General features: G+C 42.2%; 1 protein-coding gene across 4 annotated transcripts in view; it reads left to right on the top strand.

Moving 5' to 3' along the window:
* KCTD1 (potassium channel tetramerization domain containing 1) overlaps nucleotides 1–19,930 on the top strand; it is a 105,361-nt gene that overhangs the window by 77,882 nt on the left and 7,549 nt on the right. For all 4 annotated transcript variants that reach the window (XM_075084899.1, XM_075084900.1, XM_075084897.1 and 1 more), the window contains exon 3: nucleotides 17,764–17,908. In XM_075084899.1, the coding sequence (XP_074941000.1) occupies nucleotides 17,764–17,908 (145 nt within the window). The remainder of the gene's footprint in view (nucleotides 1–17,763; nucleotides 17,909–19,930) is intronic.

Below are 19,930 nucleotides of genomic sequence, written 5' to 3'. Positions count from 1 at the left end.
AAACATCATTGTCTGTGATACATGGGGGAGAGGTGAGGTGGCAGTCGGCGGAATTCAGAGAAAATGCTGCAGTACTTTCAGTGCCACAGGACAGGCTAGATATGATACAAGCCAGAAAATGAGAGCTGCAGAAAACTGATGTGTTACTCCTTATAACAAATTGAATTCATATTTTACATGTTTGAAACAAGCAAATCGTTCAGAAAAAATTTTGAATGTATTTTTTGTAGGTATGAAAGCCCTGTTGGGCATCGTGTACAAAATTGCTTTGCTTTCAATCAGAATACAAACTTCCAAATTTTTTTTTTGTTTGCATTACAATGATGAAGAAAATAAAGGAGGAAAGAAAAATCGGTGTATGTACCATCAATGCATTCTAGCCTTGTTTTGGGAGGTAGTTAAAGGGTTGGACTGTTCTATCATGAGCTGAATTGGTGTTGAATTTCTGGTTCTTGTGAGCAAGTGTCAGAACTGTTGGTTTTTAAACACTGACATTTTTTAAAACATTTTGCATGCCTTTACTAACAATTCGTATGTTTTTCTTAGACTAGCATGAAAGGAAGATCTTTGTTTTCTCTCATTCTGAGTTTGCAGTATCTCCTTCATGGCATAGTGGGTTTTTTTACCAGATTATGTGGTTAGGAGCTGATCTTTTGGTGTCGGTGTTTCCTTACTGCAAATAATAAGGATATTGCTCTTTGGTAGATACACGCAATAAAACATAGAAGAAATCAGATTGGTTTCCAATAACCACTAGTATCAATAATTCAGAAGTGCTGTTGAAAAAAGTGTTTTGGAGGGCAAAGGGAAGAATGAAGAAGCCGTATTTTTTTTAGTGCAACAAAGTTGTCAAACACACATCCTTTGGGGTACCCTCCATTTCCTCTGATGAGAGGTTTGCTTAAATAAACTGAGCAGTAGGCAGTGGGTGTGTGCCTTTGCACAACAACATACACCCAGGTGCTTTGTTGGCCAGGGTGATCCTAAAGGCAGAGCGCTGTCAACATTCCTAATTGGTTATTACCCAATAACGCACACCCTCCAGTGTCTAGGGACTACAAAACACTTTTTACCTAGCCTTCCTACATGAATAATGAAGCACTTCAAATATTCATCGGCCAATTATAGTCAGCATCTCTCTTGACTAAGGGTTGCCAAATACAATTGGACATACTTCTGACATAGAATTTCAGGCTATATCTGGGTTGGAAGGGTTTAGTCATAATTCTTGACTTCTGGGGAGAGATTAGATAACACCATGATCGTAACTTCTCCAGCCTCAAAAGCTATTGTTTACTCACTTTTTCTATTAAATTCTAGTTTACTAGCAGTATAACTTCAGAGTTTTGGAAAAAATTTAATTTTATACTTGGAGGTTATACATCAAACCGCTCATGTTCTGTTTGGTGATTTACTTGTTCTCCATGTGCTGTGGATACAGCTGCATATGACTGAAGTCACCATCAAGCAGATGAAGAGCAGATGGTTAGCACGTATACTTTTCAAACATGTAGACTGTATTTATTTTCCTCTTCTAGTTTTTCCAAACATTTTGCTGCCCATCATGACTGGCTCCTGATTTGCCGGTGTCTGACTTTTAAATGGGTTTTTGTCATGTCTTGTTAACATTCTCAAAAACAATGTACTCATCCTTTACCACAATATTAAGGTTTAATTTTACTTTACAGGCTGCTTCTGTGAATAAGCTCCCCTGAATGTTACTCTTCCCTCTGGCCTTCTAAAACCTGACAAAGGTCATGTGCCATACCCCTGCTCATGGCAGTTTCCAGTCCCGCTGCAGTAATGCCGTAGGGAATCACGTTGGCTCCAGTATGCTGCTGCAGAGGAAAACCCCGTGACAGTGTCTGTCTTTTTGGTGCAAAGGAGATATACAAGCAGGGAAGTGGTGGTAAATGTTTATTCTGGGAAATGTAAGCTGGGGGAATGGTGGCAGGATGCCTCCCTGCTTGTATTTCTCCATGGGAGACCTAGATCATGGGAAAGGGAGAGGAGAAAAACTGCTGCTTTTCTGTAGCTAAAGCGTATTTGGAGGCTCTGCTTTTTATCAGGCATTCTCGTTTTCCCAGCTTCTAATATTGTTGTCTCATAAAGCTGGGCCTTGGGCCATGCTTTTCATACCGGCCTTCTCTTGCTTAGTAGCTAACCCCGATAAACTCATCAGCAGAGCTACAATTGCACTTTCCCGCTTCCACTTTGGATTAATGGTGTAGCTTTCTGAAACTGAATGGCTGCTGCTCTCTGGACTGCAGAGGTCTGGTTCCAGGTGAGCGTTTAATTCCCTGCTTGGGAAGTAGAAATAAAGCCCTAATCAGGTATGTTTCATGCTCCTCTCTTCAGCAGGCTCAACAAAAGAAAGGGTGAAAAGGATGCTACTGAAAGTCGCTGCTTGTCTGGTATCATTACAAGGCACAAAGCATTGCTTTGAAAATTAGAAACAGCTCGTATGGCTGCAACTTTCAATTGTGTTTAGCTTCCACGTGAGTCACTTTATTTCCTATTAAAATGCTAAGTAGTGAAATCAGAGGTGTGAGTTCTTCCTTCTCTTTATAGATGAAGTCCTGAAAGCATGACAGACATGAAGGGCCCTGGGAGTGATGAAGAATATAGAACAGGTTTCTGTACCATGCAAAAACCGTAAATCTGGTAGTGCAGTTCTCATTCAAAGAATTAAAATTAGTCGTGTTGTTCTCCCAACCTGTCCCTGAGCCTGCAGAAGCTCTGCTGGGGCATGCTGGGATGTTCCCAATTGGGGCAGCTTGGCCACGGCTCCTCCCTGAGCGTTTCTTCCAAGGGCACTTTCTGTTGCTGTGAAAGACCACACGAAGGACTCTGTCCCATGGCCTTGCGTGTCTAAATACTCTTTTTTTTGCAGTGTGCTTCCTCTGGGAAAGGTGACTGGTGATGAAAGCTTTGTCAGCTGGAAATTGCAGAGGCTGCAGACAGAACAAAATGAATGGGGTGAGGTCCTGAAAAAAACAGGGTCAATGAAATCTAGTCCTGAAAGGTCAAGTTTGTTGTAGCATGTTGCTGACTAAATGTACATCTGAAATGAGGGCACATCCATCATAGCAGAGAGTGTTTATTTTCCTTATTGCTGTCCTAAAACTATTCTGCCGTAGTAACAAAACACTTGGGGCGGCATGGCAGGATGGTGAGGGAGCAGGCTGGGAGGGCGGGTAGTGCAAGGGAGAGCTGGTCCCCATGGCAAGAAGTGACTCTGCACAGTTCAGCCAGCAGAAATGCATTCCTGTCAGCTTTCCGTGCTTCAGAGACTGAGGTGAAAACCCTTGTTTGTCTTGTCTAAGTGTCCAGTGGTAATAAATAATAAGCCAGCAATATGCTCCCAAAATTAGATGTGGAATTTAATTTTGCCCGTGTTCACAGACTCTAAGGAGCAAACATGTCTTGTCTAGCTTTGACCCTGCGGAGAAGTCTGAGCTGCTGTCTGTAATCATACAGTGGCTGTTTCTGTTCCCCTCAGTCTTATTTAGCAGAGGATTTTCCATGAAGATCAACCAGCCCTTGAAGCGTAGTGGAGAAATACCCCTTCCTCTTGACAGTCTGTTATGAGGCTCAAGTCTTAGTCAACACTTCTCACTGATCCCTGCAAAGCTGTCGCTAACTGCCTTTGCACTACGGGCGTAGATGTGGCAGGCTCCTTCCTTCCTTACAGCAGTGTAATTCCCCAGGGCACATCCCTGCCAGAGGTCTTTTAACATCAAAGCAGGTAGGTATTGGCTGGTGGCAATTAGAGGTGGTAAAGACCACTTGTGTGCTTGTGCTGCTGCTGCCTACTGTAGCTGGAGCTCTGGGTGGGCTGCTGGATGCGGGGATGGGGAGGGGCTTATGGGAGCAGTAGGGCTTGGGGTAAGGATCTGACAGGGGCAGCTGCAAGCAAATCTCAGTCCTCTTGCTGCTTTTCTATTGACTGTATCGCTGCAATGTCAGTGGTAATATCGCAGAGCCCAATCTGACCTCAGGTGCCTTCTCTCTCTTGTTAAAACCCGTCACAAAGCTGGTGCTCAGCAGCAGGTTCTGCCTTCTGCTTCACAACTGGGCACCTGGGGCCATTTTGTGTCTTGTGATTTTTTTTTTTTTTATTATTATTTTTTTTGGTAGGCATCTTGCAATCTTCCCTTCTGAGGGAAGAAAAGCTGTGCAAAAGTGAGTGGCCAAGGTCAGCACCGCAGGTGACTGGTTAATGCAAACAAATACGGACTTTTGTGCATGCAATGGTTAGCAAGAGAATATAGTTCGATATTCTGGCTTCATAGTCAGAGTTGGTTGTTTTAAGACATTATCTTTCTCCAGACCCCTTCCTTTCATTGTGCTAACTGGCTCCTGCCTGCCTCTGAACACTAAAAAAGTAGATTTTTGGGAAGGCAATGGAAAATAGTCAGAATGATCCCATAGCTCCAGACTGCTTATTGTAGCACCGGCAGCTTCTGGAGGAGTGGGGTGGAGAGCTTTGATGAAACAGTGCAGCTCTTCATTACCCTAAACTATTTCAGGCTTTTGCACCTTTTGATAATGTGGTTCTGTAGATCTCCTGTAAAGATAGTAGAATACGATTATATCTGTGCCTTGTGGTGGTGCAAGAGAAAAAAATCAGAGATCTACCAAACCCCCTGGATTTCTGCTAAATTAAAATTTCATTAATTCAGATATAGCGCAAAAAGTATTGGTATTAAGTAGCTACACAAGTGGAGGGGGTAATGCAAGGTTGTTGTAACATCTTATTTTCAGCAAGCACAGAGAGGAAGAGAACTTTTTGAAGGAGTTTTCTGTCCCTGAAGATGTCTGCACTGGAACTTGCATTATTCTAAAAAAATGCAGGTTTGGAATTCAGGATTTTTCTCACTGAATTGTTAGCTTTTATTCTTCTTGTTGGTAAGGGAGTCATAGCTTTTTGGCATGCACACCTGTGTTCATTGTTGATTAGTTCTTTTGCAGTACCAGTCATTAGTAAGTGCAAGGTGCAACTTCATCTATTGATATGAGAGTTGTGCAGCAATACCACTATCTGGGGACAAGGGCAGATGCAATATAGAAAGACCCTTAGGCAATGGCTTTTTTTTTCCTTTTTTAGTGCAAATGTAGTTCTATTTGGCTCTGTATTTTTAGAGAAAGGCTTCAAACTTAAGTGAATGCAATAATGGAAACATATGCATTCAAGCAGTAGGCTGCTCCATGATCAACATCTTTTTGCTAGCTTAAAAGCAGTGCTCAGCTTGGAGGGCAACTTCTTGTTTATTGGCAGCCTGGAATTGCCACAGGGAAATTTTGGCTTGTTGGGTTGTGCTGGTTTCTACCAGGAAGATCACGAGAGATGTAAGATCTAGATCCTCACGGCTGTAAATCCTCCAGACTGATGGAGTTACGCCTATTCGGCTGTTCCTCCACAGATTGTTTCCCATGTTGTCTGTATTCAGAATTTATTAGTAGCTACATCAGAGCTGTGCTAATTTTTCTGCTGTGTGATCACCACCAGTGCAGCAGCACACGAGGTGTGTGTGGAATGAGATCTGGTCCTGTGTAGGTGGGCTGGGCTGCCCTCCATAGGTGGCTGTGCCTGTCCAGTGGCTGTAGCTCAATCCTAGAGTCAGATCGCTGCAACACCCTGCTAAAATACCTGAGGCCGACTGTCTGCATTCAGGAAATAGGGATCTTAACACACTTGCGGTATGATACGGCTTTGGATGGCACTCTTCTGTATTTTCTCTGGTAAAGCTGCCTCTCAAGAAGCAGCTAAGAAGAGTCAGCTCCTCTGTGTGAGGGTACCCTGAATTGCAGGGTAAAATAGCCTTAGATTAAAATGTTACAAATTCCTACACATTTTAGAAGCACTGAAAACTGTTGCTCACAACTTCATATCATATAAATTTGTTATTTTTATTTAATAAAGCCTGGTTTTCTATTGAAATGAGTATCTAGAAAGAAGTGTTAAGCTGCATTTAATATACAGATTTAGATAGAGCTAGCTTCTGGTCATTTTGTGAGTGGGATATGCTTCCCCTAACATGGGCAGCTAGTGCCCGTGCATGATTCCTGTCTGGACTCCTGTGGCTGCTCCAGGAGGCCATGAGTCTGCAGTAGCATCCCTGTGCCATCCCCCAGCCCTTCAGGAGTCCTGGAGATGACTTAGAACATCTGAAGTGGCACCAGACACTCGTGTTTAGGCAGCTGAATGACATCTTGGCTGTCGTGTATTAAAGGCATCATGGTGTAACATTTAGTTTTGTCATGTGGTATTTTTGAGGATTTCACTGGTTGCAATTATAGTGTCTGTTTTCACATCCATGGATTAATTATTCCTTATGCCACTATTTATGGGGCTATATTGCTTTTGCACCGTATCTCAGTTCTCTTCCTTTCTTCTTTCTTTACCTCCTCCACAGAAATACATCTGACATACTGTTAGGTTTGGTATGGCTGCAGGGATGATTACACCATGACAGCATCTAATTTAATAAACAATAAAGCCGCTGTTCTGTATATGTAAAGTTTGTCAATGGAAATAATGTTATCTGTGTGCATTTTATCACCCCTACCACCAGCAGAATGTGCAGGCATGGCTTTGGCATTTCTAACCTATGCATTAAGCATTAGTTATTGCTCAGAGACACTGTCTAAGCTGCTTTAGGTGGACTTTCCTGTCCTCTTAACTGATTAGTGCACAGGTTTTGTATTAACTGATTTGGTTAATGGTGTGATTTTCCTAGTCACTGAAATGCTTAAATCATTTCAGCCTCTAGCATGGAAGCAGTTAAACATGTAAATGTATGGGAATGAGTTATACAGGTATAAACATGTCTCTCTATAGGCACATGTGTGTGTCCACACTAGGAATCACAGCAATGTAATTGTAATGTATATGAGTTAGAGTTAATCAAAACAAGAGCAATGTATGGTCCTATGTTTCTCATACTAAATTCTGTGTTCATAACACCCACATCTTCGTTGCCTCTGTTGTGTATGCTCTCATGCTATGTGGATTGCCTTTCTCAAAGAATTTATAATCCTAGGATGTTAGCCTGGAAGTACCATTTTCAGTCTACGTAGAGGAATCTGTGAGCAGGTGAGCTTAGTAGTAAAGAGAAACCCAAATGTTTGAGAGAAGTATAATAAAGGTGCTATTGTGCAGCTGGTCTTATAGCTTTTCTCGCTGCAATTAAAGTCAGCTTTATAGGAAAACATTATTAGGGCAGCCAGGGCGACCTTAGTTTGTAGTCTTAATGGTGAATGTGTAGTAATACCATCTCCAATACATGATTACCTGCTGCTGTGCACAGAGAAATGTGGTGCTTAATTAATAAACAGGTCATCAGCAGCTCCTGTTCCTCCTCACAGTTCAGCATGTGTCCTTGGGCTGTATTTTCTGCATATCATTCGAGTCCTGTTCTGAAGAGTCATTCTTGCATGCTTTCTTTGCAGCATTCTTTGTCTAGTACCTTCTTGCTTCACTCAAAGGAGCTCAAAAAAATAAGGCAGGCATAGCTTAGTGGTAGCATGGTGCAGGAAATCTGACGCAGGCTTGGACAGAGTTCATTTCTCCAGGGCAGCCCCTGTCTGCCTTACCTACATTCCCTTCCTGAAACACCTTCCTTATCCATTAGACCTTTTCCTATTCCTCCAACAGACGAAGCAGGGGTCCCATGGGCAACGGTCTGCTACGCTCTACAACCCTGGCTTCTCCGCAGGTTGCATGCTGCCTGGATTGAGGGTGCTGTGGGAAGACAGTAGGTTGTTAAAGATCAAGTCTAAAGTGCAGAAGGAAGTTTGCAAATAAGTTGCAGGGGCACCTCTAATATCTGACATATCTTGTGAGGCTTGTTTTGACTACCTTAATAATGTTCTTTCTATGTGTGTTTTTTCCCTTTGTTTATTCTTGTAGGGCTTTAAAAAAGCAGGCTGAACATCCTTTCCACCTTCCCTGGCATATTTGTCTTGTGACAGTCCGAGCCCAAGTTCAGCAGCAGGGCTGAAACCTGTTAATCTGTTTTACAGGCTTCTGCTGCACAAGCTAGCAGTAGCAAATCGTTGTCCTCTGCATGAACTGCACTTGAGAAAGATGCTGTGAACTTTGCAAGTGACTTTCACAGGTATTTATTGAGAGCAGAGGAGCGAGGATGTTTGGGAGTACTTTATTCCGTTCTGGGCTCTGGAGGAGGGTGTTTTCTGGGGATACAGGCTTGCCATAGTTAACAGCTAAAGGTTTTAGAAGCATTTTCTCTCTGAATTTTATTCTTTAATGAGAAGCTTTTACTTAGATTATAATGTAGAAGTGGCCCTCTTTCTCTCTTGAGAAGCAGTCCCCGTAGGAACCCCCATACAGCATGCAGAGCTTAGCTGTAAAATCTCTTGCCTTTGTGGGCTGCAATGCAGGAGGAGCTTGTGCAACTCTTGCGAAGGGAAGGGCAAGTGCGTTCTTGTCCTGTCTATGGAAATGTGTTGTCCTTTCTCTTAGAGGAGGCAGCAGTTAACAAAACAACATAGACAGGATTTCTGGCTAAGTAGTGAGAGTGTGAAGATGTTTGAAAGCTTGATTCATTAAGGTTTCATTGCAATGATTGTCTTTTACAGGGGCACAAACCCCAGCCATATGTAGTGTGATGCCTAGTTCTCAAAGTAACATTCTGGAAAGGGGCAGAGTTAGTGATATCATAGCTTTCTTACATAGCATATACGTGCTTAACTGGGGTATCTGTTGGGTTTGGATCCAGAACTCATTTCACTGCTACTTTTCTAAGGGATGTCATGGAGAATCTCAGAGCATTTCCTAGTTTTCAGTGATTTGTATGTGGAATTTTGATGCTGAGTCTTCCTGAGGGTATAGAAGAAACACTGAGAGCTAACAGTGGTTTGAATGAAATTCGTGAAAGCTGAGGGGCAAACTTGATGTACGAAGGAATACAACAAAGACTTTTCCCCATTCTGAGAAGGTTTTTTTTGTTGTTGGTGGTTGGGTTTTTCTCAACATCCAGATTTTTGAAAGGGAAATGGCTCTGGTAGCTTTTTCTGAGTTGTTCTCTCTTTGTGGAATCTGTATTTACAGGTTTATCGCTGGGATTTGAAGGTGGATATTTTTAACGTCTTCTTTAAGGAAAACTGACAGGCTCAAAGGAGAGTGGGTTGAAGCTAATATATTTTTATTTTTTTACTTAAACGTGATCCCAAGACCAAGTTCTACTTTTTTTACATTACTTCCTGCAAAGGGGTTCAGTGTTCTGAATATATAGATTATCATGGCCTTTGGGATGTTGTGCATCCACCAGTTTAGCTACTTTCTGGCTTTTGGTATTGAATGATAAACACTCCGGTTCTGCTCCTATCCTCCATTATCTGTACTCACAGCAAACCTGACCATCTTAAACATGATTAAAATATAATTCAAAAGTTATTAGCTAATTATGACGCAAAGTACTTAATTTGCCATTGCACCCTAATAACTTAAAGGTACTCCTGATAACTTGGTAATAACCGTGTCATAAGCAAAAGGACACGGTTGCTACTAACTTAATAGGCAGCTTCCCTCAAGATAAAACATAAATAATGTACCTCAATGAAATTGGATTCAAGCTTAGTAAAATTATCTTGGCAAGCAAAGAGAATATTTGTTAATTTTTCTGTGAAATGTTATCATTGCCAAGAAAACTTGGTTACAAGAAACAGAGATGGAAAAAGTATTTGCATGAATAATTGACTTAACATCTCATTGGTTTAAATGATTTTAGGAAAAGTGGTTTTGATATGCTCTGGAAAACGAAAAAGTTTTTAAGGACTTATTTGCAAGATACCAAACACTGCAGGAGATGTGGGGCTTAAAGGCATGCAGTCTGCTCTTCAGTATATCCAGTGCGTGAGCGAGCCTGAAAAAAAAAAAAAGAGCAAGGAGAGATGGCGTTGCAAAGCATAAAATACCGGTGGTCAGGCTGTGGCTATGGAGCAGTGGGTGTGCAGGTGAGCTGTAGTGTGTAGCTGCTCATTGCCCAGTGTCCTCACAAACAGCTGAAGCAAAATGCCTCTCGTGATGAGAGGGATGATGGCAGGTATCTTCAGCCTCCTCCCCTGCTCTGAGTCTCCTAGGCTTGGCACATGGGATGGGTCGGTCAGAGAGCCAGCTGGTTGGAGAGGTGTCTCAGGGTCCTAGAGGAAGAGAGGGACTGTGGTACCGCTCTGTAGATAGTGGTTTAGCTGAAGGAACAGCCTGTCTGGGAATTGCAAGACAAGTTTTCTGGAGACAGGTCTGTATGGCAGAAAAAGGGCTTGAGGTAGTGCTTGGTGTCTAGAGCTAAACAAAACTCTGAGGGTCAGGGATAAGATGGGATGTCTTGGGAAGCATCAGCAACTTCAGTATGTCAGATGGAGGAACCTCACTTTGTCAAAAGTGATGGGAATTGTGGGGAATGAGGATCCTGGTTTGGGGTAGGGAACAGCTGGAGAGCAGAGGCCAGACCCCTCTCAGCCACATCTGAAGCCTGTAACGCAACCTAGAAGTTCAGGAGATTTGGCTGCCACAGTATTGAAATTGATTTTAAAACACTTACCTGTACAGCCTTGTGTGAAAAGATGCAGATTTGGGTTGCACCCTGTTCCCCTCATCTGTCTGTATCTCTCTGGTGTACCAGAGCAGGGGGAGAAGGTATACGGTAAACAGAAACGCCCTGGCCCATTATCCGCAGTCTGGGGGTAGTGCTCTCCTGGCCTCACCCTTGCTGCTGTCGTGCGATTTGGGAGATGGTTTCCACCTGCCCACATGTATAGTTTTTCTGGCCATGAGTCACCAGCTCTTGACATCCCATCCCAGTTATTTATCCCTTTCTTTTCTGAAATGTTAGTGTTTCTACAAAGTGCCATTTGGGTCTGGGTGGATGATGATCCTTAGCTTGGGGAATGGGGGCTTGAACAGCCCGGGAGAAGGCTATGACAGAGCCGACATTTTTTAGCCTACTCATGTTGGACATTTGGGCACCCTGCACCCACCATAAGGCCGTCAGCTGGTATGTTATGTACATCAGGGGAGTTCCTGTGATAGCTGTATTTCATAGAGTAATTATCACTTCTGGTGTGAATCTCCTAGGTAGCTAGATCACCTGTTTAGCAGGGAAAATACAGATTTTAATTTTTCTTGGAAAAACTTCCTTTTCAGGCAAACGGAGATTAGGGTGTTGCCTTTGACTTCCGGAGCCTTAGCCATCCATTTTTTAGTTCGCCCAATGTTTCCTGTGACCCACACATCCTCTTCTGTTCAGCTGTCATTAAGTTACACATGTCATCATCTCTACGCTCATCTACAGCATAGAAAGCTGTAGTTCGCTCTCGTGTAAGTAGCATTCCTGCAACATGACTGCACGGTGTTGTGCAATTTATTCTTTTTCAGTTAATGTGTCAGTTTGTCCATGTGGGTTAGATCCAATGACTGTTAGTTCATTTTGTAATGTCTGATTTGCTTTCATCTCTGCTCCTGGTGCTGCCTCTGATCAGGCAGGTTATAGCAAATCCCATGTTTCAGTTTTTTTGGTCTCTGCATTCCCTGATGGTACCACCTCACTCATCATTTCAGATCCTTCCCATCTGCTCCTCACATGCTTTACTCTGCGTTTAAGACTCTTCACCACTTCTTGTCTATCTCAATTTCTTCTAAATGTTTTATTAGCCCTCTGAGCTTGCCCTTACCTTTTCTTTTTCTTCCATGCTCAAATAACAGTCTTAAGATGTTTGAAATTATCTCCATGTAAATGATTCAGTTCTTTAATCTTTAGCAAATATTTCCACAAAGGTTTGACATCCTTCTACTCAGTATCTGGGATTTATCTGTTCTTTAAAATGCCATGTAACATTTTTCTTTTAAATCTCATAAGAACTGGTGTTTTAATGCCTCCTCCCATACATCCCTCTTGCTCTGTCATTTTGGCTCCTATATAAATACCTTTTCTATCAAAGGTTTAATGAGATTTTAGGTTTTAATACATTTTTCCCCTGTAACCTTTGCTTTATAATCATTGTATTCATGCCTCTTCTGATAATGTAGGAACTCTCTGTGCCAAGGAATTCCTGAGACTCATGGACATGAAACCTTAAATTAAATGTAAGGAGGAAGAGATAAGAACAAATTATAATAACACAGAGCAAGAGATTACGACAGAGTATTTGGTTAAAATGTGGTTTTCATAATCTATGTTCCTGAAAATTGCAAATGTATTCTGTTATATCATGTTTATGAGCGAACTTTTGTTATGTAGAATTATAAAGATTGCTAGGTATTCAGTTACTGTGGATCCAACCAAATGACACAGAGTATTCAGAAAAGAAGAGCGGGATGTTACTGTCATAGTGGTCCTCTGAAAAAAGAATAGAAACCTCGTCGTTCTCTGTTTAGGTAGGATAGCATTTGTCCCTAGCGTGGATACCTCTTCAAATGTACTAGCTTCTAGGGGACAGTGCAAAATTATATAATTTAGATGTACGAGGAAGTAAAATTAAATAGCCATGAGATGAGCGTACCATTAAACAGATCTAATTTATAATGGGCTCTTATGCAAATTGCCTTTGAGCACTCAGTAAAAGAAAATGAAAAGAAGTTAATAAGGACAACGTGGACTAAAAAGTCTCAGAGAAAAAAAAAGTAAAAGCCTATTCCAGCTCCTCTCCACACACCCCAGAGTGTTAAATAAGCATTCCCATTAGCCACATAAATATAATGATGTGGTAATAAAACTTGCATTTACTTATCCTTTTAAGGGCCAAACCCCTACTCACTTTGCCACAGTGGCTCCAACTAGGTGAGTAAGATTTCAACTAAAATACTTTTTCTTTGCCATGTCATTCGTTACTGGAGGGGGAGAGATGTGTTTTCATGAATACTTTGCACCTTGCCAGCCACTGAATGTCTGACCTCAGTGGAGTCCCAGGTAGTTACTTGCCCTACCATTAGCACAGGATTGCAGGTGCCAGGGCATCGCCGATGCTCCTGCTACTGCACGGTTCCCTCTGTCAGGTTATTAAAAGTGCTTCACACCAGGAGTTTTCCTCTCTTTGTTGCTGCTCTGTGAAAGACAGAGATCAGGGAAAGCTAGGAGCTTAGAACTCTTGAAAATAGTTTATTGCAAAAGATTTTCAGTTAGATTTGAGTTTGTAGTATCCTCTAATAATGACAATGGTATGGAAAGTAATATGCTGAATGTATTCAATGTGTTTTCTCAGAGGGGAAAAAAATGGTTATTTCTACCTTAGGCTGAAAGTAATGTTCTGCATGCTTGCAGACACCAACGCTTGCATCTTTTCCCTGTTCCTTGCATACCTTTGACTATTTTTAGCTCTGTCCGCTGGTGCCACTAAAACAGTCTGCAGAACTGTGTCATTTTTCTGTGTTAAGCTGTTCAGTAGTTGACTTGTTTAATTAATATTTGCCATCTTGTTCCCAATTATTGCTGCTTTCCCAAATTCTCAACTGAGGCAGACTATGCTAAAGGGAAGTCTTCCTCTCTATGTGTATAATGATATATATAAATATACACTGAGAGAGCAGGGTTATAAACACTTACACTCCATGTACAGCTTTGTGGCAGACTGAGTATATTTTTGTACTTGACAAACTGGACTTCTTTCTGAAGAATTTGAGAAATCCTCTAAGCAATGTCATCTACCTGTGCTAGCTCTTTGGTCTAGAAACGCTGCTAGGGAAGTGCTGGTCTCTGGGGAGAAGGGTCCGTCCCTGTAGTATTTTATGGAATTAAAACACTGATCTCTTCCATGTCCTGTTGCTTTCTCCCCACTTAAACCAGGCCTGCGGCTGTACCTGTTTTGTGTCCTTAAAGTAAAACCAAATTCTCTGACAGAAACAGAGTTTTCCACTGGTTATATTTTCAACCCTTGAAGCATTCAATTTCTGACAGTGGAATATGATACTTCAAGCCACAGACATTAATTACTACCCATTGGAGGTCGCACTTTCAACCCATGGGACATTAATTTTCCTGATATACAGAAAATTTCAGCCTGTTAGTTTTAATTAAATATTTCAGAAGTACATTTTCTTGAAAATGGACTTCAGTTTTTTATCCTTTACCCTTGATATTCGGCTAATTCGTCATATAATTATCAGCTTATTTTGCAAGCCTCCTTCAAAGCACTTTCCTGTTTGGAAATCCATTCAGCTGTTCCTTATTTGTCATTTAAAAAATGTTGTCTGTGCCAACATCAGCCAACATTGTCAAGAAGGAGGTGGGGAAAAACATCTTTCAGGTTTTCTTGTAAAGTGAAATTGTAATAAACATGCCTTAACAGTCCCTTCTTGTGCCTATGCATGGATGTCTCTTAAGCATTTATAACTGCAGTGTGAGACCAAGCAGGAGTAAAAGTGGAGCTATGGGTGACAGAGAGGATGGTTATTCAAATATTGTATTGAAGAGGCACAAGTGAGGCACAGCAGAGAGCTTGCTGCTGTGCTTTCAGAACCCAAGAGTACAGGGAGAGGCTGGAGGGTGAAGGCGTGATCCTGGCATAACCCAGTCTCGTCTCCTGATGGGTGTAGCAAATGCATCTTAGGAGAAGGAGGGTGCCACAAGATTTGGGTCTTTTTCTGGAGGCCAGGTGAAGGAAACTGGAATCTACATTTTTCCATCTGAAACGGAAAAAGGCTTTAATTTTGTTTACAGCAGTCTCTCTGCTGGGGATCTACCCTTCCAAAGGTAACTCTTCTAGCTCAGAGTCAATGGCTTTCAGGTCCCAGGGACCGCTCCTGATGGTTACATGCTCTTGTCAGCAATATAGTTTTGTTAGAAGGTTCCATCCTCTGATACTATCTTGTTTTTCTCCTAAACAATTAATAAAATGAAGACAAAAAGCCTGGGGGTTTAAAATCATAGGATCACAGAATCATGGAATGGTTTGGGTTGGAAGGGGCCTTAAAGATCATCTAGTTCCAAACCCCCTGCCATGGGCCAGAACACCTTCACTAGACCAGGTTTCTCAAAGACCTGTCCAGCCTGGCCTTGAACACTTCCAGGGATGGGGCATCCACAACTTCTCTGGGCAACCTGTTCCAGTGTCTCGCCACCCAAATAGTGAAGAACAACTTCTGTGTGTCTAATCTAAACCTACCCTCTTTCAGTTTAAAGCCATTACCCCTTGTCCTATCGCTGCATGTCTCTATAAAAAGTCCTTCTCCAGCTTCCTTGTAGGCCCCTTTCAGGTACTGGAAGGCTGTTATTAGGCATCCCTGGAGCCTTCTCTTCTCCAGGCTGAACAACCCCAACTCTTTCAGCCTGTCTGCATAGGAGAGGTGCTCCGGCCCTCTGATAATCTTTGTGGCCCTCATCTGGACTTGCTCCAACAGGCCCATCTCCTTCTTATGTTGAGGACTCCAGAGCTGAACACAGTAAATATGTAGTTATAGTAGTAATTTAGAACTAGGGAAATGCTGCAGAAACCAATTACCATTATACATTTCAGTAATGACTGACTTGGCCAAATATAAATGTTTTGTGTGTGAATTCTGTGATAGATTCCAAGATGACACGCTTGAGTATAGGGGAAAATTAATTCTAAATGCCCAGTGCATCCATATTGGACATAAATGTTGCTCATCCACCTAGTGAACAGGAACCTGTGTTACGTGGCCTGTCGCAGCTTAAATTTTGAGCAGCAGTGCAGGCAGTAACAAGTACCCAAGGAAGACAGCTTGAATTCTTCTAAGGGATGGCTTTGAAAAAAATGCCTTGTACCTGATCATTTTGCAAAATATATTCAACTCTTTATATGTTACAGATTTCATGCAACATGAATTGATTCAGCCATTTCCTACAGAACTGTAAATGGCCAGTTGAGGTTAATGGGATTTTATTTATTTCCTGGTCTTCATCTCTCCCAGCTGTGAGATGAGACTTGTATTCTGTTCACAACTTATTACTGGGTGTACTACCAAAGTCCCTGCTGCAGGCACAGACATCATTTCCAACTCTGTTTGGGTTGGCTGTGCCATTTTCAAAGGGAGAGTGCCTGGCTGTGGATGTGAAGTGGCATGTGGTCACCTGGAGTCCTGTGCCTCTGCAGCTCCCTGAGACCCTGCTGCAAGCCCTGCTGTTTCTTCTTTGGGAACCACTTCTGTCTTTTGAACCTTTCCTGGAGATTGCCTTCTGCTGGCTGATGGATGGGGGTGTCTCTCAGCCTGGGATGCTTCATGCAACCAGGAGGGCTGATCACCTCTGAGTCTTTTGGTAATTTTTTTTTTTCTACTGGTGGTTGGAATTGGTTGTTTCTTCACTTCTTTTATAACAAAAATAGTGTGCCATGACTGTTTTGCTTGCTGTAGCCTTTCTGTGAGAAGACAGATTCATACCTTACCTATGCCACAAACTAAAGGTGATCAGGGAACAGAAGTGCCTGTTGCTCCCCTAGCTCCATGCTGATGTACAGTGATGTTATTGTATGCTCTTTAGTAACCTGAATAGGTTTTACCGTGCTGGTTCCTGAAACAGATTGGTTATACTGGGACAAAAATTATATACGAGTGAGCCTTTTCATTAAAAAAATGAAAATGCAGAATCTGCAGAATATTGCAGAATGTAACAGGTGGTGATAAGGCTCTGAAATAGTGTCCCAGATTGTCGGTGGTATTTCACACGGAGTGTCCGTGTGACATGTTGCGAGCAAGCTCTTTCAAGACCATTTTGTGTACAGTTCTGGTGTTGGAAAGAATCAAAAAGTACTTCCACATTGCACATGCAGACATATAAACAGGCGCACAAAATCAAACCTAGCAGTTGCTCCTGCTGATTTCATTGGGAAACTGTGAATGACTCAGGAGCATTTTGCAAACGTCCTGGTGCAGAAACACAACGCGTATTTCGTGTTACTCTGGCAGAGCTTTTCTTCGGAGTTCTCAGCCCTTTCTGCTGCTCTAACAAAAGCAGGTTTGTGGGGCACACATCTAGAAAACCTGTGTGCGCCCAGCGGTTGATGTTGTAAGAACCATTAGCAGACGGAGGCTTGCTAGGTGGCTGTGTGGTTCTGGTTGTTGGTGGATGATCTCTAAAAACTGGGGCATTTTTCCTGATTATTTTAGAGTGTGCTAGTTGATACCTGCCACAAAGAGTTAGTTTTTCCTGTGAAATCATTATCTCGGACTGAAATGCTATAACCTTTGTATCCTCAGCTTCTTATTTCCACAGTGTGCTGCCCCCTCAGCTGTGCCTGTCCAAGTGTTGGTTGCAGTAAATGGCATCCAAAAAATGAACTGGGTTTGAAAACAAACAAAACCCAAGCAAACAATGAAAGAAAAAAACCCCACAACCCAAAACATTTCCCAAGTGCAATTTCCAAACTAAATCGGGTTCAGTATGCAGTCCTCAGGAAAACAGAATGGAGACAATCAAGGGGGTTGATGCATCTGTGGCGATGGGGTCTGCTGATGGGGGTTATCAAGAGAGGTGTCCAGAATAAATCAAGGGGGTGTCATCTCACAAGACACGATTTGGGCAGTGCAGCTGGTGCCAGGGGCTCCTGCCCCAGCGGCTTCCCCTCCATCTCCTGAGCTGTGCAGCTTAGAAGTTTCTGAGGCCATCCTGGAAAACATGTAGCCAAAATCATGGTTTGAAACCAGCCCTTTTCTTACAAAGCGGAGCCACAGAGCTGCTTTGGGGTAGTTGGCGTGAGGGGGGGTTTGCGGTGTCACGGCTGTTTGAGGGGCTGCTGAGCCAAGCTTGGTCTGACCCTGCCACTCGCCTCTTGTTTCCTCTCCAGAATCGGACGGCTTTTCGATGGCACGGAGCCCATTGTCCTTGACAGTCTCAAGCAGCATTATTTCATCGACAGAGATGGGCAGATGTTCAGATATATCTTGAATTTTTTAAGGACATCAAAACTCCTCATTCCTGATGATTTCAAGGTGAGATTTCAAGCGACATGGGTGTTTTACATGTACCTTGGTAAAGCAAGTATCTGGTGTGTAGTCAAAACAGAGCCTTAGACGAGGTGGGGCAACTTGTAGGGTATGGTATTTGATTTCAGGTACGTGGCAAAAATAAGTGTGGGGTTGCTAAAGTGGCATCTGTCAGCCTTTCCTAGAGGGGCATCAATATTAAATTTTCCCCTCCTGGCTATAGCATAATGGAGCAACCTTGCCACACTTGACCTAGGGAAATTAAATACTGTAGGATGCCGATGGAGACAGAAAGGATGCTACAATCTGGAACTGACTGCTGGTGAGCTTTGCTGATTACTTGTCCTCTCATCTGCTTTTATGCTTCCCCTCTGATTGCAGCAGCTCCAGCTTCCACTCCCATGCTGAAATTCAGAGAATTGTGTGGGAATCACAGTATTGACAAAATAAACTGCACACATGGTAATATTTGAGCATTAAGTCATAGAATGGTGTCTCCCTCAGACTCTTGAATGCATACTAAAAGTTTAATTTTGGAGTTTTAGAGAAGTCATGGATGAATAGTTCCACATTTATTATTTAAACTCTATTAAATAGCCTGCTTTTTTTTTTCTTTTTAATAACAAATTAAATCTGTGGTAGTTCACCACATTAGACATTAGCCTACAGAGGCAGAGCTTCAGACTCCATGTGGTGTTCTATGTTTATCCACTTGCAGCTATGTGGGTGTATGTGTGGTGTCAGCGAAGAGAGCACTGGAGACCGAGGTTGCAATCAGAACAGATCTGTATCATTACTTAATGAATGCATATCAGCATAGCTGGCTGTGCCATTAGTTCACTGTAGGAAATACAGCAATTCAGATTGAACAGGGGAGGTGACAGGGAAGGGTTAGAGCAGTTCACACTGGTGTGCATTTTTTTATCCTTCACATCTGAGACACATTTTCAGGTGTTTGGGGAGTAATAGGTGTGAGGTTGAGTTCAAGAGCCGTATCGCAGCAACCTTTGAATCATCTGCTTAGATGCATACTGACTTCTCCCATGCGTGAAAAGGGTAGACCTACCTGAATAACATGCGAGTTTGGAATTAGCCGATAAGCACCGTATCATTCTTGTGAAACCTTTGCGTGGCTTTGTGCTGCTCTTGGCGCTTATCCCGAAGGTAATCAGAAACACAGAAAAAGGAAAAGCCACCTTCCATGCAACATTAAGAAGTTATATATGCAGAGCCTTTTAAACACATAAATATACTGTAGCTGTGCTGAAATTAAAACTGTAACTCCTGGCAAGTTCAACCAACGTGATGTTCAAAGGGGTGTCCTTCCCAGTTATGCTTTAAGGTGTCCAAAAGATTGGTGCTTAAAATGAACAGCAGTCTTTGTTTCTTAGATACATGGATTAAGTGACTTTTTTTGTTACATATTAAATGTGAGCAGTATTTTGAGCATGATTTAAGCACCCCATTCTCATCAAGTGTTTGGTTTCTAGCTCAAATTCAGGGCCATATTGATGGTTAGCAGTCTTCTCTTGATGTCATTCTATTTCACTGTTTTCCCTAATTCTCATGTGTTGCTTTTCTCTGTAGAAATATTTTCCAAATGATCTTATGCTCTTAAACCTAGAAAAACAAGGTTGTTTGGTTGTTGTTGGGTTTTTTGTTTGGTGTTTTGTTTTTTTAATTTAAAAAATGGCAGTAGACAGACTCCATATCATCAGTTCTAAATTACTTCTGTACTGGCTTTGCTTAGAAATGCGTTCTCTCTGCTCTGGCGTTTGAGACAATGGCGTAAACAATACTGTTGGCAAAATGGGGAGGTATTAAAAAATACTTAATTTTTAAAATGCAGTAATATGTGCAATCCATTATGCAAATATCTGAATCATTTTACACTAGGAACCATTGCAGGCTCCCTCATTTACATTCTTATACCTGTTACAATGCCTGCTAGTATTGCTGTAAGACGCGATGGATCCTAGTGATGAATTTGCTGAATCCTGATTGAATTCTGTTCCATCTGTTCAATGA

This window comes from Phalacrocorax aristotelis, chromosome 2 (genome assembly GCF_949628215.1).
Source record: "Phalacrocorax aristotelis chromosome 2, bGulAri2.1, whole genome shotgun sequence".
NCBI lineage: Eukaryota > Metazoa > Chordata > Aves > Suliformes > Phalacrocoracidae > Phalacrocorax > Phalacrocorax aristotelis.
This window is presented reverse-complemented; position numbering and strand designations above follow the sequence as displayed.